At 46.6% G+C, this 23,930-nt stretch overlaps 1 protein-coding gene across 1 annotated transcript in view; it reads left to right on the top strand.

The window, feature by feature from the left end:
• The window catches only part of TMEM43 (transmembrane protein 43), a 239,491-nt gene that overhangs the window by 200,102 nt on the left and 15,459 nt on the right, over positions 1-23,930 (top strand). Inside the window, exon 8 of the mRNA XM_069643404.1 lies at positions 12,587-12,708. Within this exon, the coding sequence (XP_069499505.1) occupies positions 12,587-12,708 (122 nt within the window). The remainder of the gene's footprint in view (positions 1-12,586; positions 12,709-23,930) is intronic.

Consider the following 23,930-nt stretch of genomic DNA (forward strand, 5'->3'; position numbering starts at 1 on the left):
CGTGACAGAATTTCCCTAAAACGAAATTTGTGGCAAACTTTTCAGCGTGTGGTAATCGCGATTACGGGAGAACCGTATGGATTTGGGATGCAGTTTTAGAGGCAAATTAAAGCTGTGGATGTTAGCTAAATTTTGTTTCTAGCACAAAAACTGAAGAAGTTATGGACGTTTTAGCAGAGGTCGTTTTTCTGAGACCGGCGCAAGAATGGGAAACGGGAATGCACTTTTTAAATGACAAAAAGGATTTCTTACACTATCTTAAAGACTACCAAAAAGTATGATGCCACACAGGAAGGTCATTCACGGCCGATCATACAGTTCAGGTGTGATACTCTACTTTCTGTTTGGTTTGGGAATTATTTTCTTAATCAATGGGTTTAGGAACACATATGAGAGAAGAGTCCACGCAAAGATAGTTCTAACAATACTGGCTCGGGAAGAACGAGAGGATGGGTTTAAGACAGGGATTACTAAGGACAGTACATATGCTAGTGACACAGTTCTATCTATAGATACTCACTATATGTTTTTCAAACGGAACCGTCAGGGATTCTGGTCAGGACAGACTGCTGGGCACATCGGATTGGCAGCGTCAAGGCGCACGGGGCACCGCACGGCACAACTGGATTGGATCTGATCTGCAATGGCTCTGGTCACAGCTCGCCACAACTGGATTGGATCTTTTGGTTCTGATAATTCTTTTAGCAGGCAAGCAGTACAGCACAGCCCTGCTGTTTTATTTTTTTATTTTTTTTTTCCCGTAGGTTTCTGGGGTTGGTTCTGGAAATTTAAAGCCTAGCTGAAAATGGTGCAGCTATATAATGGCCCTTTCTGCTTTGCCAAATTTCTGGAGTCTGGAGCAAGGAAGTTGGATAGTTCTGCTGCAGGGTACTCCGCCAGCATCAAGATAGTGGGTGAATCTGTGTGTTTCTAAGTGCTGAGCTGTCTCTATTTATGCTTATGATAAAGGGGTGTGTGTGCTGGTTTATCCTAAGCTCGCCACTTGGACATGGATTGGTCAAGGCCTCCTCTCTGCCTTGATAGGAGGAGAGAAATAGGGTGTCACCTTGATGGTGTGGGTTTGAGGCCTAGAGTCCACCCCTAACCTCTTGAACACAAAATCTACTTTTGGTACAATACATATTTCCACATGTGCAACCTCTATAACAACCATATATACAGATTACATATTTTGAGTAGCAGATACTCCTCCAAACCTAGTCACTGTAGGATCTTGTCTGCTTTCCACCGAATTTCACCCTTTTTATCAGGAACACAATGTCCAGTTTATCAGCAAATTTGTACAAGTGTGCGCGTATAACATGGGCATACGTATATAAAGTTTCAAACTTCTATCCGAAATACATTTTGTGTAATATCACATTTTCCGCCGTTTCTTCCCACAACATGCCACAGAGTTCTGGCGCCTTTTCCCCTGTGCATCCAGAAATCACATTAACAATGCTGTTATTTCTACATTTTTCACAATTTTACATAGTAAGTTATATGTATTTAAACAAAATGTTCTTTGTGTATGTTCAGCCACAGTTTGTCTCCTTCTGTCTCCCTGCAGTTCAAAAGCAGTCTCCTTCCTGTTTCTCCTGGGCAGAGGCCATTTTACGACCCTTTACACTTAGCCTTTCCTTTAGCTGGAGGAAGTCCATTGTCTTCATCCCTACTGCAGAGCAAATTCTTCCCCCCCACCAGAGGTGTGATTTCCTGGTGGAGAGAAACTGGAAGGAGAGCTGTTGTTCCAGTTTGGGTGGCTTAGCCAGGCTTCAGTTTAATGTTAATTCTGTTGCATTTTTCCTTGGCTTGAAAACAAACTTGTGATTTCAAACTAGCAGCTAGAACACTTATTTCAGATTCTAAAATATAGGATTTAACAATTACAACATAGGTTACTATCAGGAACAGGCCACTTAGATTTCAAACATTTGACTTCATTTTGTACAGGTTTTAAAGTTTATCATGCAGGCTTCTGACAGTTATCATTCAGGCGTCCGAGGGTACGGCGCCCAGATTTTGACAGATTTCACAGGCAGGCAACTTTTGCTGTGGATATTTCTTTGATACTTTCAGCTTTTCAGGACATTGTATGTTCATAATGATTTCTTGAACTAAGTGAATTGTAGCACACAGCAATAATTCTGGATGTTTAAGGGTGTTTTGTGCCGGCATTCTGCAGTTTCAGCAACAAAGAAAAAAGATTTAAAGCAAGATTTTTGGATTTCCTTTAGCAGAGCACTGCTTTTCCCTCTGTGCCTCATTTTCACTTGTTGTGGAGCCCAGTGACCTATTTCAGGAGTGAGATCTCTGTTCCACCACTGACGACATGCGTGGTAGATTGGCCAGCCATCTTTTTGTGTTTTGCAAAGCACGATTTTCAGTGGTTTTGGCGCGCATAAGGGTTTTGCGGCCATTTTGATGTTTCTGGCACCACCTGGACACAGGGATGCTGCATGGCAGAGCAAAAGTGGGTCAAGATATCCCACACTTTGTATGGTTGTAACAAAACAGCACTTTATTTAGTCAGTATCCGTAAGGAATAGGTTGGACTATTGCCTATCTGAATTAAAAGGTTTTTGTTTTTTACTACAACCAATAAGTGTCCTTCTGAGGAGACAAAGTGAAGGATGTTTTAAATAAAAGTGAGACTTACCTATGGTGTTCTACACCTTGATGTTTCAGAAGTCAAAAAGTTCCTAAATGACCTAAGCTTAAGAGTCCTCACCCCTTCCAGGGACACCCTAGACTAAAAATCAAATGTTCAAATGGAGGCGCCAACATAACGATTCGCAACTTTGTCCTTAGCCTCCAGGCTACTCATTTTTAATAACATAAATGTTTAGCCAAAACAAGAGTTTACACCCTATGCACGAGTCCATCCCTATACTAATACAAAAAGGAAAATAAATTAGGCTATTCTCGGAAAGACTCTCTGGAATTAGCCAATCTGGACTACTCCTTCTAGATCTCTCTCCTTTCACCACTTGATTTCAGGATTTCTCCCGGTAATGTATTTCCACTGCTTCTTATGCCTTTCAAGGTCTTCATCACCTTTGTTTGTAGGTTTCGCCTTGTGGACTCTTGCGATTCACCCAAGTCTGTTCCTTGATCTTGAATGCTTGGATTCACCACCGTTCCCTCCTGGATCGCAGGCTTTCCCAAGGTTTCTCGTTTGGTCTTTCCTAGACCTCCACTGTCTTATTTATTCTGAACAGGTCTGTCTTGGACATCCGCTTTTCCAAAGTTTCTCAACCAGTCCCCCCATGACCTCCACTTTCTCAAGATTTTCAGCACTTGAATGGGTATTCGTACCCCACAGTTATTCCGTGTCCCTGTCAGGCAGTTGATATTGTCACCCTCCTGCCATGCACTGAGGCCTGTCCCTCTCCTTGAGTGAAAGCTCATGGCAAGCATTGTGTCTCAGTTTGCCAATTCTCCCAGGGGTCTGGAGGTGCGGGAGTACAAATGCAGGCAATAAACCCTCCATGGATCTTCCAAGTCTTACCAGCTCACATGATCTCTCACCAGTTTAGATCTAACCTGATCTAATGGGGGACATAAATGTTTTAGCTTTCTCCATCACTCTTTCTCAGTGGACTTAGTGCCTCATCACAAGTTGGGTGGAGCGGTAAAGCTATTACCACCGCATTTACCACTTTGCCCAATCTCGAGTTGGGTAGAAAATGGGAGTTTTACCTGCAGCTTTTTGCTGGAGGTAAAAATCACAATTTTCCACCCAATTGTGACACTATTAGCGCTGGGATACCGCCCAACTCATGATGAGGCTCTTTAAGTAACCTTTACTCTAGGTTGTTCGTGTTGCTTTTGGTATGCCAAAAACTTTCTTAGTTTCTCTCGCTCTCTATCTCTCTCCCGCTCTCACCAGTCTAGCTCTTGTTCTGTCTCTCTCTGTTTCACTGCCTCTCTCACACCTGTCATCGCCTCCTGCCTTCTCTGCTATCCCTTGTTCTCCCTCACCTTTGGTCTTACTGGACCCCCTGTCTGTCTGTCTCTTACCTCTCCGCCTCTATCTTACCTCTCCCTCTCCTCGCTTACCTTCTGCCACTCCTCTTCTCTCTAGATTCTCATCTTTCTGTCCTCCTCCTCCTTCCTCCCTCTCATCTCCTCTTTCTCTACTGCCTTCCTCCACTTATATTCCATCCCCTCCCAGCATTCCTACCCCCTCTCAACCACTGGTCTCTCTTTCTCTCTTTCTCCCCCCCCATCAGGAAGAAGGATGCATAATCAAGGAGGAGGTTAGGGATTTGTAAGGAAGGAGGAGATTTGGGGAGGTTTGGATTAACATGCAAGGAAGGAAGCAGAGTTAGATGTCAGGTGTATTCCAATCTTGAAGCGTGAAAGGGGACCTTGGAGGAGTAAAATGTTTGAGAGAATGAAAGCTACAAACAATGAGGAGGTGGAAATGAGAAGGAAGGAGTTGAGGGGTTAACGAGAGGCAGTTGATAACATCTGAGAGACTATTGTACCATCAGTAAAGGTCTTGATGTTGACAGAGTAGCTGAGGTTATAGGTAAGACCCGATGTACAGGGGCATAACCCACTGCAGGAGGAGGTTTAAGATGTGTCATTGCAATGAGGAGGGCAACTCTTAAGGTTAAGAGTCTAGGGTTCACACAGGCCTCCCTCTGAATGTTCATAACGGGCAAAAGAGAAAGTACCTTCATACCTTGGTGTTGCACATTTTCATAAAAAAGGAGACCGAATTCTCCACGATTGAGGTCCTGGAACCATATAGCTTCAAAATCCCAAAGCTTTGTTAGCGATTACAGTACATGAGGGGATTCAGAGCATCTCCAAGGAAGTCCGCACCTAGAGACTTTAGTGGAGCCAAGACGGTTCTATTTGATATTACCACATGTTGAAGACCGAACACAAAAAATACCTCAATATGCTGTAATATCACATTATGATACCCAACCCACCACCCCTTCATTCCTCTACCCAGCGTACATCTCCCCTGGCAAGTTTTTTGTTCACCACTGAGTCCCCCTTACCTCCCTCTTCGAGGGGATTGGGTCCTCCGACGTATTCCATATCCATGACAGGTAATGTCCACAGCTGTGCTGCTTCTGAAAATCTTCTGCGTCCTGCGTTGATGACGTCGATGCGCCGTCCCCGAGGACCTCCTCCGACGGCCGACGTCACCCAATGTGATAAGTAGGACGCAGGATGCCCGTAGCCTCAGTTCAGTTTTTTCCGCGAACGTGTTCGCTTCGTGAATCTCGGTACCGCTCGACTCTTTGGAGTTTGCTGTATTCTTCTCGGTTCGTTGAACCTGTTCAGTTTTTGTGAAGACCTGTTTGTGGCGATGTCTACTTCGTCTTCAACCCTGCGTCCGGGCTTCAAGAAATGCGGGGACTGTGGGTCCAAGATGTCGGTCACGGACTCGCACGATGCCTGCCTCTGGGGCCTCGGGGAGGCCCACGATAAGGACGACTGTGTTGACTGCCAGTCGCTCACGGCCAAGGCCTTGCGGGAATGCAAGAAGAAGCTGTCGGTCGGTTGGTGTGTAAGCCCCGGAAGTCGAGGTCTACGGGGCTTTCGACGGATGACTCCAGAGACGGCTCTCCGCGTCATCGTCGAAGTCCAGTGGGTCTCCTTCCAGGAGGCTGTCTCGCCACTCCTACGCCTCTTCGAGGCATTCCCAGAAGCACCGGCATCGGTCGCCTTCCCCGTCCTCTTCCGAGAACTCCGCCCGTCGGCGGGTCGCTTATCCCACCATGCAAGTGACACCGGAGGAATGGGCTTCCTTCGGGAAGAAGATGTTAGTGATTCTTGAATCGCAGGGCACCGGTCTGTCCGCGCCTCCGAGTGTGAAGAATCGGCATGAGTGCCAGGCTCCGGCCTACAAAACTCCACCTCCGGAGAAGTGTCCAGTCCACTGGCAACATGCAGTGACTGCCTCAGGTCATCAAACTGGCTATGAGGCAGTCACTGCATGATGTCCTGATTCTAACGGACAACACGGTGGCCATGCACTACCTCAACAAAAAGGGGGGGGAGGGCAGGGTCACTTCCTCTGTGCAGGGAGGCGATACAGCTCAAGTTCTGGGCCATCCAGCAGGAAGTTTCGATCTCGGCTGTTCATCTGGCCAGAGACGACAACGAGACTGCGGACGCTCTGAGCAGGCAGAGCACGATATCTCACGAGTGGGAGCTGGCTTAGGAGATTCTGCTCGAGATCTTCGCCCTTTGGGGGACCCCTCAAGTGGATCTCTTCGCCTCCAGTGTCAACCGGAAGTGCAAAAGGTTCTGCTTGCGGGAATTTAGGAGGCACGTTCGTGGTGGAGTGGTCATTCCCACTGCTGTACGCGTTTCCTCCAGTCCCCGTCATCCCGCAAGTACTGCGGAGGTTACGGAGGTTCGGTTCCCGGATGATCCTCATTGCTCCGGCGTGGGCCTGGAGGACGTGGTACCCGGACCTTCTCGACTTGTCCATCTGCCCTCCACGTCATCTTCCCTACCGAGACGATCTGCTCTCACGGGAGGGGGAGGTGGGTCAGGTTCGCCATCCAGAGGTCAGATCCCTCAACCTTCACGCTTGGCTTCTGAAAGGTTGAGGTATAAGGGTTGGGACCTCCCTGACGACGTGATGGAGGTGTTGCTCTCGGCCATGGGGGCGACAACAGAGTCTCTGTACCGTTGCCGTTGGAGAAAGTTCTGCGACTGGAGCAGAGTTAAGAATGTGGATCCTTTTGAGTGTGACATTCCCATGGTTCTGTTTTTTTTGCTTTCCTTGGCCCACAGGGGCTTGCAAGTGGGGACCATTACCTGGCGGCGCTGTCCATATTTAAGCGCTCGTCTGAAGAATGTTCCTATTTTATGATTCCTTTAATTTCTCAGTTTTTGAAAGGGCTCACTAATGTGTTTCCTCCGTCACCTTTTCTGGTGCCCGGTTGGGATTTGAACCTTGTTCTGAAGTGCTTATGGGTGCTCCGTTTGAGCCTTTGCATTCTTTCCCTTTGAGATTGTTAACTCTGAAAACTGTGTTTTTGGTTGCGGTTACTTCCGCTCGCAGAGTGAGTGAGTTACAGGCACTTTCAGTTAAGCCACCCTTCACTGTGTTTCATAAGGACAGGGTTGTCCTTAGAGTTCGTCCGAAGGTGGTTTCGGAATTTTATTTGAGCCAGAAGGTTGTTCTTCCGGCGTTCTATCTTCCCCCACATCCTGGTAAGGAAGAGGAGAGGCTCCATAGGCTTGATCCTAGGAGAGCGTTGAGCTTTTATATTTCGTGCATGTCCCGGGTCAGAGTGGACGATCAACTTTTCATTGGTTACGCTGGAAAGCGTTTGGGACAAGCTGTGACGAAACAGACTGTCTCGTTGGATTATTTTAGCTATCTCTGAGTGTTACCGCTTGGCGGGTAAGGACCCTCCGGCTGGCTTGTGGGCCCATTCTACCACGGGAGAGGCTGCGTCTACTGCCCTGCAGAGGGGTGTTCCTATTCGTCACATCTGTGATGCAGCCACCTGGGCTTCAGTACATACTTTTGTACGTCCCTACTCCCTTGATTCCATCCGAGGGCAGGATCTGGCCTTTGGCAAGGCAGTCCTTTATTCCGCAATTTGATTGGGCATGCTAAATTTGTGTTCTAAATTCTTTTCCCACCTCCTTGCTTGGCACTGCTTTGGGAGTCTGTCATAGATATGGAATACGTCGGAGGACCCAATCCCCACGAAGAACAATTTACTTTCTTACCTGGTAACGTTCTTTCGATGGGATATGATATGATATGATAGTTTATTTATATAGCGCCTATACACAATGTGTTTCAAAGCGCTTCAAGGAGGGAGGGGACATAGGAAAAATACAGTTACATTCAGCAAAAGTCCTTGAAACAATACAGAATGTGAAAATAACTATCATAATAGGCCTGTCGACATTTCTGATAGTGCAAGTGCATAGAACAAGTAAGGCAAGAGGTGATGGAAAGGAAGGAAAACAGAGCAAGCAGTAACATTACTAAGTCTGACGACAATTTACGCAGTGCAGGTGGTAACAAGAGGTGGGGTGGTTGGGGGGGCCAGTGGACGGAGGGGGGGGAAGGAGAACAAGACACTACTGATCAAAAAGTCAGTGACAAATTGAAAAGTAGGGGAGGGGGGGAGAACAAAAAGGAGGGGGGGACTGACAAGCTGCTATCAAGAGTCACAGAACAGATGATAGGAGTAAGTGCTAGGAGGCGGAAGTCTAAGAGGGGGGAGAAAAGGAGGGGGGAGTAGGAGGGATGTTGAAGAGGATGGAAATGAGGAGGGGGTGGAGCGCAGAGCAAGAGGGGGGCAAGCAGGGTGAGGGCACACAGATACTCACAGGGGGGCACACAGATAGTCACGGGGGGCAAGGGGGCACACAGATACTCACGGGGGGCAGGAGGGGGCACACAGATACTCACGGGGGTGGGGGGCACACAGATACTCACAGGGGGCAGGGGGGGCCCCCGTGAGTATCTGTGTCTGACGACGTATTCCATATCGCTCCCTCCCTACCTTCCCCGCTGCAGAATTTCTTTTGCGATTGCAGCTTGCGTTCCGCAAGGTCTTGTGTTTCTGACTGGCAGAAAACTGGTGGCACGCGTTCTGGGGGAAAACACTACAACTGAGGCTACAGGCGTCGAGCGTCCTACTTATCACATCGGGTGACGTCGGCCGTCGGAGGAGGTCCTCGGGGACGGCGCATCGACGTCATCGACGCAGACGCCGAAGATTTTCCGAAGCAGCACAGCTGTGGACATTACCTGTCATAGATATGGAATATGTCGTCGGACCATCCCATCGAAAGAATGTTACCAGGTAAGAAAGTAACTTGTTCTTCTACACCCTTCCCTGCCAAAAGCCTTTCAAATGACAGACACATTAAAACATGCACACAGTTACCTGCTGCCTGCCCCTTCCCCAAACATTACTCACACACACAGACACACAAACAAAACGCTTATCTGGGCTCCAGCGACTTCCCGCTTCTGGCTCTGTTGTGCCTTTCATCCCCTGCACACACTTGTGTGCAACGCAGGGGCTGACAGTTCGATTTAGAAAGACCGCTCGGAGCAGTCTCTGAGTGGTCTTTCTAAATCGATCTTTGAAGAAATTCTAAGTACCACCAAGACAGGATATCAGCTGTACCAGAAAGAGGCAGCTAGAGATCCTCGTCATAGTGGCACAGAACCCAAAGAGTTAGGTTTTGGGTTTTATTATCTTGTTTACAAGATGATGGCTCAGTTATTTTAAAAGAAGAAACCCTTGAAATTCACATTGTTGCATTGCTTGGTGTGGTGAGTTGTCTGATTCGTAGGACATTTTATAGTATCTATTTGATGGTGTAGGTCATTTGATAAAAAGAAAGAAAAAAAGCCTGCGGGGGTGTCCCCCCGCAACACGCCCGCCCAATATAATATACATTATAGTGAGCGGGAGTTGCGGGGGACACTCCAGCAGCTGACCCGACCAAAAAAAGAAACGAAAGAAATGCTGCAGGGTTGTCCCCCGCAACACCCCGCTCACTATACTATACTATATACTGTACAGTATAGTGAGCAGGGGTTGCGGCGGACACCCCTGAAGCTGACACGACAAAAACAAAATGGAAAAGGACCCTGCGGCGCTGGTTCCCGATCACGGAAGTGAAGGGGAGCTGGCGTCGCAGGGACCAGCGAGACGGAATGAAATGTAAGTAGTGATTGGGGGTGGGAATGTGCACAGGGGTTAGTGTTTGAATAGATTTCGTGTTGTTTTACCGTGTTTGGAAATGTACAAACAATTTTGCATAATGTACATTTCTCATGTGGTCATTTCCGTCGCAGACATTTCATCCGCGGTAAAACAACCCCAAATCGAGTTGTCAGAATTCCGCATAGTTGTGTGCGAGAATCGAGCCACCATCCAGTCACTATCTGATGTGCCTCCCAGAAGCTGGATCCCAAATGAAACAAAGTATACACTTCTCAAGAAGGGTTTGTAATCCACGGCGTAAACGACGATAAGTAGTAAGAATGCTGGGCATGATATAAAAAGGGCCCCCAGGACTAGACTTGCTGAGTTACGTCTTAAGGAAGTTGATAGCAGTTTGGTGAAATGCAAAACATCCATACCCAAGTATAAGGACTCAAGGTTCCAGAATGCCTAGTGCAGTGCAAGAATAATTCCAGCTCCCCAACAGCCACATCAAGTAGAAGCAAGGAGCTTTGGGAGCAGCCCCACGGAATCTGACCCAACCACAGCTACCACTTAGCAGACAGCTACTACTTAGCAGACATAATCTGGACATCCGAGTAGTTAGTGCGCAAGCACATCCTCTGTTTGCCACCATATACAACGTGAACAAGTAAGCTTCTGGAAAGCCATAAACATGGTTCTCGAGAGAGCCGAATTCAAGATGGCGCCACATGCAGTGTGCATATTTCAAATCTTGCGGTACCAACTGTTCATTCAGAGGTAATTTACCAATGCAGGACTCTGGTTAATGATAAGTTAGCAAGTGTAATTAAACTCCCCAACCCCTTAACCAATCCCATGAGGAACTTCATACCACTAGGGGGCATAATCAATTTGGAGAAGTCTTAGGAACTCCTCCTAAACCTGGGTGGATAAAATGGCTCTGTGCATCCACCATGGAAACCACCACTGAATTGATCAGAGTGGGGAACTCCAGCAGAGGGTCTCTTGAGAGCCTGACAGTCTTGAGAGATCACAGTCTGGATATTCTCCCATATATTATTTACTCTAACCAAGCATGTAACATCCTAACAATCTGAAAACGGAGATAAAAAGCGGCTTTCCTCCTAAGGATGGCCGATGTCTGCACAAATACCCTGGTAGGGTGAGCTTCCTGAGCAGATATGGTCACTGTTGTGATGGATTTTCAAAATGGGCCAAGTGTAATCTGAGAGGCCCCACTTTTCCGGTGATTATGGAGGACATTTCAGTGGTCTGCAACTATGGCAGATGGGAGATGAAGGCCCTTTGGAGAGCAGCAAAGGAGCAGGGCTGAAGGCGGATGAACGAGTTCCAGTTCTTTTGCAGGATGCTCTTTTTTTTTAAGGGGTCTTGGCTCCAATGATTTGAAGAATGGTTGAAGGAGCCGTCCTTTCATTTGGAAACAGATCACACCCTTATGACTTTAACATTTCAGTGCTTAAATATAACTTTAGGACAGAAAATGCAAGAAAAACATGAATACAAATGCATGCAGATTTAATAACCTGGAAGCTAGTTTGAACAGACATTGCGACTTCATGAGTAACTGCCCCAAATAACAAATTCCCATTCTTTGCACCCATAGCGACCCAGAGGTTCAAACAGACGGACCAGTTATTTTCTATGGCTTGTCACTGCCACTTGACTGACACAGCCTCAGCCCCATCTGTTTTTATAAAACAGGGGTCTGCAACCTGCCTCTCCAGAGATAATTTTCACTACAGTCCCCATGATCCCTCACCATTGACTATGCTGGCAAAGGCTAATAAGAGTTGTAATCCTACACATCTGCTGAGCCAAAGGTTGCTGGATACTCTCCTACCCAAGACCTCACTCCTCCTAGCACTTTAAAAGCCTAGCCCCACAGACTGAAGAATGCTCCTGTTTCATGTCAGATCGTTTTTCTTTTATTTTTATTTTCACTCAAATGTAGACGTAATGCAATACAGCATTATCCTTTCATGTCAGCCTTCACATGGCAAAAGTACAAACATGACTGATGGCGCCATCTCCCTATTGACCGCCAGAAGCACAAGTCCAACCTTTGGAAGACTGTGCCACCCCCAATCTCGCAACGGCATCAGTGCTACAAACCGCTTGCTCTTTTTAAGTCTTATCAGCCTCGTAGAGGCAATAGTGAAAATGTGACTTGTCATTTTGAATAATTTTCTAAATACAACTGTCCAACAAGTGACTGGCTGCGTTTCTTATCCCAAGCTTAAACCTAGGTGGGCAGCAGGCTGAATAGAGATGGACTCGCAGTTAACATCCCGGCCTTCAGTAGGTCTGCACATGCCATGACTGACACTAAGCCGTCCCTTCAGGCCTCTTTGAAAGCAGCCCAGCATTGTTTCTTTCTCTTGCCTGTCGTTTTCAAGGCCCCATTTAAATCGTTCAGACTGGAATGAGTGGTGGAACTTCTGAAGTGTCGGGCTCTTTATGAAGGAAACGCAAAAAATAACAGTTGTATATCATTGTAACATCAATATGTTATCTTTGTATATTGAATCTGTACTCTGTTTCCCTGTGAAAAACCTGTGTACCTCTAGGTAATGAAGTTTTGTTGAAGTCGCAAGTTCTGTTGAAAATACCAGTTATAAGATTGTGATAACAATTTACACATTGAATTTGGAAATTCTGAAAATGTATGGAAATAAATTCTTGAAACACACGTTAAAGGAAGACACTTTGATGTTTAGCTTTAAGCACTAGACAGTTTCATTTGAGTTCTAATTTGCTGCTAGTGAATTTCCATCTGCAGAAGCTTCTTAAAAATCAATATTTGTTTTAGAAAATAGGTTTTCAATGTGGTATTGTTCCTGTGCTCTAAGACTGTGTATGCTTTACACTTGTTCTCCTTTTCTCAGGGCTGATTGACAAGATTGGCAACTTCAGGCAGCTGAGCCTGGAAAACATGCAGGCTCCCAATGCCTACGCCACCATCGAAGGCGATTACTTTTATCACAGCTTGAACCTGCGTAGCCCTGAAGTAAGTCACGTGGGGAGGTTTTGGGCCGGTAGGTAGCCTTTTAAAACAGTTACACTCTTAACTTATGCAAACCATGACCTCTTCCTGTGTCACAGCTGGAAAGTGCAAGCGCGTAAAGAAGCAATACATGGACTCCATCATTCAATCAATCGACTTTCGTCGTCTTGCGACACACAATCTCCGCCTGATGCACATCATCAAACAATATAAATTTGGTAGCGAATGGCAGTAAATAATAATGTCAGTTTTTTATTTCTTTACAGCTGTAGAGAAACCGATCGGGCCAATCACCTTCACACACAATTGATCATCCCAACTCTCTGTGCGCCACCTGTCATGTACTCTCTGCCGTGTCTTTTCTGCTCCAGATGTGTCCAATAAATAAAATATTTATTTCAAACCTAATCATATGATCCCTAGCATCAGGTGCTCCCATTGAGCATCAGGGCCAGTTGTTGTGAATAATTGCACCTGCCACTTGTGTATATGTTACTCACCTATTGCAGTAACAATTTTACTCCTCCACTCGCAACTCATGGGAACACTTTCACCTGGGGGTTGCTCCTAACGCATTTATGAATGGGGAAGGCAAACCATATGCACCACTGCCCCTCATCAGTACTGGCTAGTAGGATTATAATTCAACTGTAAGCTCTCGGGATGAATATGTGGGGACGGTTCAGGAATAGTGGGTTTAGGAGTATCATTCTTACTCTTTAAGTCCAATACCCAATGTACTCAATATGTGTGAGATAGACAAAGCAGGAAACTGGCAGCACATTGATAGTACGGAAACATCGAAATCTGACCGACTACCCACACTATATCCGTTCATGGCTGTCTTGCAAAGCACACTGATGGGTACATGACTCTTTAAAGTGACTCCCAGGTGCCCGATGTTTGACTATGGTGCATTCATGCATTCCAAGTCGGAGAAACGGTGGAAGGAGTAGCACATGGCTATGCAAAGTTGCTCCATTGCGCAGTTGATTCCAGACAAACTACCTGCCAGGTTATCCCCTGCACATGTATTAATGATCCTTTTGAGAATTGCCAAGAAACTGTTCTTATGCTATACTCCGGTTCTCTGGAACTCCAACCCAATGGCAATCCCGACTGCTCCAAATCTCTATTAGTTTAGCAAATAATGGATGACCTGGCTCTTCAACAACACGTTGGCGAAACCAAGATTTTGGCCTTGTGCACGACCCAACCATATATTGCACTGTTATCATTCTCACTATTCTTTACTTAATGACTTGTTGAATTATTGCTACTGTTTTGCTTTATGACATGTACAGCTCTTCATTGCTTCCGAGGTAGGTTTGCACTATAGAAACATAGATTAGTAATTGAGAATTCCCTTTTTTCAAAGCTGGCAGAACTTCTTGGGTCATCTGAGTTCGAAGTTATCAAGGTTCTGTTTTGCCCTAGAGATATCACGGGTGGGGAGAAAGGAGAGTTATGGATTAGAAGTATAAACCCGTGGTGGGAAACTCGGGATCTATATGGAAGACTCATTTACCCAGAACAGTGGACACTCCTATGACAGATTTCCAGATACCATTTGAACGTATTTTGTAACCATCGCATCAAATGTGGGGATTTATTTACTATTCATAAAACAAAAGTAGAAAATGTGTAAGTCTACTGTGTGTGACTGAGCTCATTTAAATTGCATGTGACTTTTTAATTGGACTGAAATCATGCCAAATCCAGTCAGGATCTTAGGCTGTCCACAATTAATATGTATGAGAAATATTCACAAATACATTTCACTGCTTATTTTTGGTATCCGTGTTGATTGTTCCCAAAACCCTGGATTGTATCTTTCTTGTGGTGGAGGAAATGGAGCCCCAACCAGCTGCCAGGGTCCTCTCATTCTAGTACAGACTGCTCTGTGCATTACACACATTTTTTGTCCCGACTTACAAAAAGAGATGTGGATAAATAGAGCACTTAATATAACATCATGTTTTGGCATTATTGTTTATTATGCATGCAGTTTAAAGGTGTTCCTGCTGGGATTCAAACTTGTGACTGCAAGTTTCTCACTTATGTGAGGTGGACATTTAACTATTGGGTTGATGTGTAGCACCAATTACCATGTGTAATAATAGAATATTAATACATACGCAATATTTAGATAAGTGCTATGAAAAACACATTACAATGTAGGGGCACCAAATGCTAGGATTGTCTGCTGGAAGAATACGCAGGTTCACACCAGATGTGCCTGTCCTGTGTGAGGTTGGCACCATGGAAGGAGACACAGACAAAAGATTCAGGATGGGGTAAGGCCTAACTTGCCTTATACTAAGGTGGGACTCCCCTACCTAAAGAAACAAAGGAAAAGTTTTTGTCAATATGTTCAACTTAAGTCTGTGTCCAAATCCTATATTTGCCCTCACAACTAATACAAAACAATGTTTAGGGATGTCAACCAAAACAGTGTTCCACACATAAAGATCTGCGCTGTTTTCCAGTGCGGGCTGTTGGGAGGAACTCCCAGGTATGTCAGTGGGACACTGTCAGTTCGCTGACTTGGAGAGCCCAACACTCTCCCCCAGGATACACGGAGGGCTCGGTCAATGGCAAGTTCAAACTGCGGTTTATTACAAACGAAACCAACAGGGATCCGCACAGGAACAGAGAATATTCATGCACATCTTCCTCTTCCTCGGCTCGCAGGCCGGTTTTACTCCCAAATGGCGTCAGTACTTCATCACAACTTGGGCCCTCTCCAGAAAATCTTTTGGGCCAAGTGATTGGGCATTGAGTATTCTATAACCTATGTGTAGGACATTATAGATATTATTCTATTGGCCCTCCCATGTCAGGTGGCTGGCCTGTTCCATCCCCAATTCACTAACTATAACATTGGTGCAGTGCTGTGGACTTGCCATTGGGTCTTGCCCGTTGCTACCCACCCCTAGGGTACTAAACTGTGATTGGCTAGAGCTGACATCCCCATGCCTTGGACACGAAAAGGTTCTTAGCTCACTGTGTACCTCTTCAAGGTGATGAGAACGATTGTGTCTGTATTGTAACTTGTGTGCTCCACTTTGCGTTATGAGAGTGCTCTCCTGTCCGGCGCAACACTTGTTGCATACTTGTTACGGTCTGTGTCTGGCTGCCTGGGACTGGCTCTCCTTTCCCACTGTTGATCGCTGTTCATTGTCTACTTCGGCCACATCACTTGTTCAGAGACCATGAAATTGAGCTGTGCAGCTCTGTATTATGAGTATTTATTAGTGTTTTCTGTCCCTTTCTCATCTGGGGATTAGAATGTCATCCGTATCTCTTGACCTTGGCTGCGGGTCCTGACTCTCACATCTGGCTCTCCTGTCCAGCCTGAATCTGCTCAGCTTGTCTCTTTCTCAGAGGCCTGAGGCCTGCTGTAATTTTCCTAAACCTCATAATGCGGTTTCTACAGTGTCCATGCTATACTACATTTCCATAGGTTAGTCACACTTGGCTCTGTCCGGTCCCATAGGTGCTCCTGCAGTTCCATAGGGTTACTCACGTTTAAGCATCTGCAAGCTTTGCTCAGGATCTCTTGCACCTTGCGGATTCTGCGTTGGTGCATTAGCTAATGTCAAAAATAATAAATGTTATGACAGTATATATATGTATCTTTCCTCCAACTAAAGAACTGTACGCTCGTGTTCATGTATTCGAGTGTGTGTTTGTGTCCCGAAGCGAGGATGGCATGTGTGCTTCATAAGTAATGCTGCTACGTCCTGGTGTCGCCAATGACTTCAGCAACAAGGCTTCTTAGTTTTTAATCCAAGCTGTCCATAGCTCTCAACGTATTTGTCAATCATAAGTCCATTAGGAATTCGTCCAAAATAGAATGGACGATTACAGTGTTTCCTGGCCTTCTTTCTTGTCATGAGGGGGTTGGGTGGTGGTGGCAGGATCCCAAACCCTCTTCCGTGCTTACTCTTTAGCTTCCTTTCCCAAATGTCAATAAGTTCACCACAAGGTTCAATTTGTCTTCCTTTTGAACATTAGAAAAGAAAATAGTTTTATATCTTTGTGACATACGGGCGCCCATCCCAAAGTTCAACACAGTTCCAGGGTAACACAGTTCCAAGGCACCAATACTTAAACTAAATACCAAAAGAGTTATTTTGTAGCTTTGACTTTCAACTGGACCTTCGCAATTCTTTATAACTCAGGGTTCCCTTCCCCAAGTCTGATATTCATCATCAGTTGTTTTCCTTTTTGGCATGGATATGTTCTCATGTCTAGTCGCAGTTGTAGACCACAGTTGTAGACCGTGTACAATACAGGTAACACATCCAGGAACTTCCAGGTTTCTTTCAGAGTTCAATATTTTGATCAACAGGCAGTTTCTTAAACCAAAGCTCCACAACCTTATCACTTATGTTGTTTCTTAATCTTGCTTCTGCTTTATTCAAAGTCTCTTTTATTCAAATAAGTAATTCAGCTTGTCAGAGATATTGCTTTCACTTCTAAATGTGTCTTTCACTTAATAAAGTATGTTTACTTGTTTCTTTCAATTCGGTATTCCAATGAATGCCTTCTTGCTTGTTTAATTCAATGCAGGATTCAATAGAAGTAACTTGCTTCGTTTCATTCAGCTCAGTAAGGTGCTTTCACTTGTTCCATTGACCGTTACTGTATTCAGTCTTCTTTGAGCGACCCAGGTATTTTAAGTGTCCCCGACACTTACCCGGTCTTGGCAACTCCAGAGGGAAAGCCAGATAGCCAGGCGCTCCACTAAGCACATGCTGGCTGCTATGCGTAGCTTCGCCTTCGCCCTCTGCCCTCCGGCAGCGCCTGCTGCCCCCCTCCCCCTCTGTGAGAGCTCTGGTCTGCATTCACCAAGAGTGGGACTCCGATGGTCTCGTTCGGCGTACTGGTGTCTTGGCTTCTCTCATTCCCACGCAGCGTCCACCTTCTTTCCTTTTCCTGTTCCAGCAGCTCCTCCGTTTATACACCTGTGTTGGGTTAACAGGCTGCAGGTGTGAGTCAGGGTTTTGCATTACCTGCTTTGCCGAACCACAGTTAAGCAAACCAATGGTACATGCCTGACCTCCATACATCTTCTTCGTCCCGAAGAAGATGTATGGAGGTCAGGCATGTACCACTGGTTCGTCCCGAAGATGTATGGAGGTCAGGCATGTACCACTGGTTTGCTTAACTGTGGTTCGGCAAAGCAGGTAATGCTCATGGCTCCTAGTGGATTCATCCTCGTCTCAGTACTGTGCAGTTTAAAGGTGGGATGAAGTGGAACACTTTTATAATGACCCATAGATGTCAGGGGAGATTACATTGGTAATCACGAGGATAAGGGGGAAACCATGTATTGCCTAAAGGTACCTCACTCCTAATCCCCAAGGACCCTCCACCCAGTGATCCTCCTACGCGTGTCCACTCCCAGGGTAAGAATCCAACAGCGATGGCCTTTCCCTGGCCACCTGCATAGAGGATCCAAGGAGAATAGGAGGGAGAGTACCCTTAGGTGTCTCACACCTGATATGTATAAACTAGATCTGCCTCTGGGAATAAGGGCTGCTGTGTTTAGATTCGTAACTAGCACTAGGTATGTGCGTCTGTGTCCATGTAAAGTATAGTACAATATCAACCAAAACACAGGACTAAAATCATGGCCCTAATAGTGTCATGGCCACTGGTCAAGGGCCATTACCTTCATGTCCCAAAGAGTCCCATCGGACCCAGTCCTGGCGCCTTTGGCGCCAGGCTCATATGAAAGTGTGCTCTGCACACAGTGTGCCTTAGGCACGTGCATCCAGGCCAGGCATGGCCATACAAAAGCATTGGAAGCACGTGCAGAAGTCTGAGGGAGTTGTAAGGTGGGGCTTAAGGGGAGTGGCTGGGGTCAGGCTATATAAGCCAGTCCCACCCGCATGCAGGCGCTTCGCGTTAGTCTACTGTGTGCAACGTAACGCTTACCGCTGTCTACAGCTCCTTACCTGTTTCCAGCTCTGCACGCTTTTCTTCAGTCTCTGGAACTCCATCTTGAGCGCGCACCTACCTGACTCCAGCTACACCATCGCTCGAATCGCTGCTAACCTGATATCAACTCTGCAGCTACAGTGCGCATCTTACCTGTCTCTGCAAATCCAACGCCTGCTGCGCCTCGCATCCTCACCTGTTCCACACGCCCAATGACACGGGAGACATCTTCCGGCTCAGCATCCTCACGGATCCATCCATTTGGCAGCCGACAGGTCCTCGGATAACCACTCTCCATCAAGCGCCGCCAGACCGTACCTGCAAGGGGAAAAGAACGCACAAGGTTATCAACTACATAAACCTTTAACGCTTGGGCGCGCAACACTCAAACCTTGCGTACCATGCTGAAACCTAACTTAACTTCTAGTGGGATCTTCCAAAATCCCCTCTGGAACCGTTTCAACGCGCTTCTATCACTGAGACTCCGCGGGGCTACCTTCACACCTATTGGGGAGAGAAAGGATATTACAAACATTACGGACAATAATCATTGGGGGAAAAGTCAATACAAAAGGACACGGACAATAATCACTGCTACAAAAACCTTACCTTCACAGTGGATTGGTCACAGCCGGTCTGGGCCGCCACGCACACGGACCAGTGATGCAACTTGGTCCATCAACGGCGCCCCTGCTGAGAGAAAGCAGGACCGAGAGCTCATCCTTACAAAACAGGTGATATCATATGGGAAAACGCATGCTCACCTCATTCTGGAATTAAGGATTCGAGGGGGATTGCAATTCAACCGCAGCATTTTCATTTCCTCTTACCTTCTCCCAAGGGTATTGCCAGCAACCAGAGCAGTCCACACTACAGCAGCTGGGGGTAAAGCCTGAGCCAGAGGATTCCAGTCCAGGGAGGGCTCCAACCGTGCCCCAACGTTCCCGCAGAGACCAGGTGACCGTAACAAATAGTAGTAGCATTCTCTGGGGAAGCTTGGGACTGTAGCTACACTTAAGAGGACAATAGACCTATAGAGATATCAGAGTAAAAGCTACAGACAAGACGCAGCAATTAGCACAAGCCATTGGCTAAACCAAAGCGAGAAAAGCCTGAGGTGTGGCTCCTTAGTAAAGTACCCCTAATCCCTACCTGAGAGAGGCTGGTGAGTAATTTTGACATAATGTTTCGTGCATAAGAAATTAAGGAGACTGCAACTCTAATCACAGATCACATATTACTTAACACCTATCCCATTGCCTGCAAATAAAACAAAATCAGAGGCAAACAAATGTTTCAAGATGCAATAATATAATTGTGAGAAAATGTAGACCTGAGAAAAAGCGGATGCCTGGTATACAGCCAGTGCTGCAAATACAGTCAGGAGCAAACATATAGGAGAAAGGGAGAACATGTAATCTGTGCAAGTTAATTCCGGTCCAGCAACCGACTGGCAGGGTAATGTGAACCTGTCTGACACACAGCAGATACAATCTCATTATATATATTTTGGGTGAAAACATATATACTTTACAGAGTAATGAATCACGTTGAAATACCAGTTGTTCCCCAAGGCCACCACCCATCAGTTTTACAAGGCAATAGTTCAATATCTACCCATCCGTGGAGTGGTAAGTCTTAGGCAGCTCTAAACACTGAGCATATTGAGACGTGTAGTTCAGGGTATGACATCTTGGAGCAGACTAGATGCTACAGAGCCAGAAGATCCCAATAGGAAATTCATGAGGAGAGGACGAGAGAGGGAGAGAAAGAGATTCGTCCCCATCATTTTGCTCTACTCCTCCTAAAACATGATTAATTTCCTGACATATTGAATGTATGAAAGGTATATTTGTAGTATCAAAACCTCTGTGCTCAAGGAGGAAACCAGGACCACGCACAGCTGTTTCAATGTGTATTTGTGGATTATGTACAAGTAAGGGCCAAGGAAAGTGAAAGTGGAAACTCTCACAAAGAAGAAACAAATAGTAATCACAATATTCTTCTTGAGCGTCTCTCCCACCAGGTTTGGGTTTTCAGGCCTCTCAGGCCAATGTTAAAGCCTTTAGGTTGCATCACCTTACCACTCTCTGGCAGTTATTTTATTTATTTATTGGAAATTTTTATTGCACCTATAAAAGGTGTTTCCAGGTGCCACATGACAAAATGGGGAGTTTAGTGGGCAATCAAAAAGTAGAACAACAAAAACGTTTATATTGGCCTTGTGACAATCCTACCGTGCAAGTGCATGACAAATGTGGTAAGGGCGAGGGGGTAGAGGGAGGAGTGCAGGAGTGGGGTGCACCCAGGGTGGGGCCTGGAAGTGCTTGGTTGGCCAAGGCAGCAAGTGCCTCGGGAAGGGGGGGGGGGTGAATGCGATGGACAGGGAGTACCAACTTCGGCTAGTCCGGGGAAGGAAGCCTGAGGGCAAGTGCTGTCAAAGGATGCTGTGGGGACTGGGAGGTTGTGGTCTGGCCCCTGTAAGACTCTGCAGGGACCAAGCCCCAGTCGTAGCGGCAGATGGAGAGCTAGCATGGGAGAGGGCGAGGGAAGGAAGAGGAGAAAAGGAAAGTCTTGAGATGTTTCCGGAACGTAAGACGATCCGGCTCAAATCTGAGGGGGGGGCCTTTCCAGAGGGAGGAGCCACCCGAGAAAAGGGATCTCTCTGCTTGGAGAAACGTTTGACCTGCAGAGAGTTGGAGCCAGAAGACTGAAGGACTCTGGCTTTGGAGGTATTTAGGGAGGGAAAGATGGATGTAAAGAGGTCCCAAACCCAAGACAGCCTTGTGGATTGTTGAATTTTATCCTTGCGGTCACTGCGAGCCAGTGGAGAGATGTTAGGGCTGGTGAGATGATGCAGTCCCCGAGCTTGAGGCCAAGGATAAGTCTTGCAGTCCTATTTTGGATTAGTTGAAGGGGGCGAAAGGAGGAAAGAGGCAGGTTGAAGAGACTATTGCAGTACTCAAGCCTAGAGAGAACCAGGGCTCTGGAGACGTTGAGCTTCTGGGGTAATGTGAGGAAAGGTAGAATACCCCTGATGAGATGCAATTCGAAATTGGACTTCTTTGCAAGGTTCATGATGTGTGGAGAGAAAGAGAGACTGGAGTCAAAGATGATCCCAAGGTTTTTTGCTGCTCAATTGGGTGAGGGGAGAGGACCCACAGAGTCTGGCTAAAGCATGGGAGGGCAAGGGGCAAGGAGCAGGTGTCCCAATGAGACAGATGTGTCTTTCTGGCATAAAGGCAGAGATCATTGGCAGAGCACCATGCCTGAAAAGCAGTCCGGTATGAGGGAGGAGAAGGAGGAAGGCAGCTTGAAAGAGAACCAAGTGTTGTCTACATAACACTGGAAATTAGTGGTGAAAGGGGAGATCAAGTGGGCCAGAGGGGCCAGGGAGATGTTGAAGAGCCAAGGCGATAGGATAGAGCCCCGAGGGATGCTACAGGTGGAGAGCAAGGTGAAGGAGAGAAAAGGGTCCATTTGCACTTGGGAAGGTATGTTTGAACGGAAAGAGGTCATCCATGCCAGTGCCCAGTCGGTGATGCCTAGGGTATCATGGAGAGGGTTAATGAGGATGGAGTGGTTGACTGTGTCAAAAGCAGAAGAGAGATCGAACAGAGGGAATGTTACAGTCCAGGTTGAAGAGTAGGTCTTCATAGGTGTTTTAGGAGAGCAGTTTCTCTGCCTCTGGCAGCCCTAAAACCAGACTGGTGGTCATGGAGGCAGCCAGCTATTTCGGTGTGGATGGCAGTTTGGGGTTGACCAGCTTCTCCATGAGTTTGCCCAAGAAAGGGGTGATGGAGATAGGGCGATAGTTAGCTGGGCAAGAAGGGTTAACAGATGTTTTTTTAGGAGAGGGTGCACAAGGGAGTGCTTGAGGAGTTGAGGGAAGGAGCCACTGGCAAATGAGTGGTTGCAGAGGTCGGCCAAGGCAATGAGGCAATGTTGTCCTTGATGGTTCTGTAGGAGCAGGGGAGCACCTGTTTAGAAGAGACTTTCATAGAGCAGACAACTCTAGAGAGCTCCTCTGGTGCAATGGGAGAGAAAGATGATAGATGGGCGCCAGGGGGGCAAAAGCGCCAAGGGAGGAGAGGGGAGGGAGCAGATGACAGAATGTCCAGAGTTTGAGGATTAACTTCATTGTGGGTTAGCTTCTTTTGATTGCTCTAGGTACCCCCTTTCTGATGTATCATACCCTTCAAATAACACTGACATGAGGTTTTGAACATATGGGCTATCAGTATTAAACAGCGGGGAACCTTGCATTTCTTCCCCTCTTCTACCCACCGACTGATCCTGTCTAAAGCATCCTTAGCCCGCATGAAAACCTGCCTATTCTAGCTGACTAGTCCACGTTCTTTCTCTTCTTCATTTCTTGATCTTCTGTACTTTCTTCACACCTTCTGTGCACCACTAGCTTCGCCTACTGCGACTTCTTCCATATCATTCTCAGGCTCCGATGTTGGCTTGTCTTTCTCAGCTTGGTATACTTTCTTCTCCACCTGAAGCTGCATTCATGATCTTATCTTTCTCTCTCTGCTCAGATCTTTCTTCTATGTTCCTCCCCCGTCCTTCAACTTCTTACCTTCTCCTGCAAACTCTAGAGACTTCGCCCACTACCACCCCTTCAATATTGACATCCAGCTGTCCACACTCGCCTCCTGATGTGATCACCTACTCTGCCACTTCTGGCTCCCTTTCACTCTCACCTTCTAATGTGTACCCTCTTCTCCACCTCCGCCTAAGCTTACCACATCCTTTACCACCTCCTTCTCATGGTATTAGCTCCTTTAAGATTTCAGTCTCCTATTGTACACCTCATCCTAATGTTACCAACTCTTTACTGCTTTCTCCTGATATCACCTCATTTAATACATCACCACCACTTTCTGATAATCCCTCCTTAAAGACTTCACCAGAACCTCTTGATATTATCATCTCGTTCACCTCTTTGCCCCCTTCTCTCAATGCTACCGCCTCTAAATGCCCTCTGCTGTTCCCACGTCTCCACCTTCCTCTAGTCTTCCAATCGCCTCTTCTTTCACCACACTCCAGTCTCAGCGTCATCAAATTGAGAGCCACCTGCAACCCACACACTCCGAGGAGGGCCCTGTTTTTTTTAGGGCAGTAATCTCACCCGCTGGACAGGGCTTCACTTCAGTGTTTGCACCTGTGTAGTGAGGGCTGGGCTCAGCTGCGATTGCGCCATCCATCAATGGTCATTTGCGCTGATATGTTGCTGGCCCAAGGTTAAGTCAAGGTTAGTCGCTATC

This window comes from Ambystoma mexicanum, chromosome 2p, assembly GCF_040938575.1.
Source record: "Ambystoma mexicanum isolate Mex_15411 chromosome 2p, UKY_AmexF1_1, whole genome shotgun sequence".
Classification (NCBI taxonomy): Eukaryota; Metazoa; Chordata; class Amphibia; order Caudata; family Ambystomatidae; genus Ambystoma; species Ambystoma mexicanum.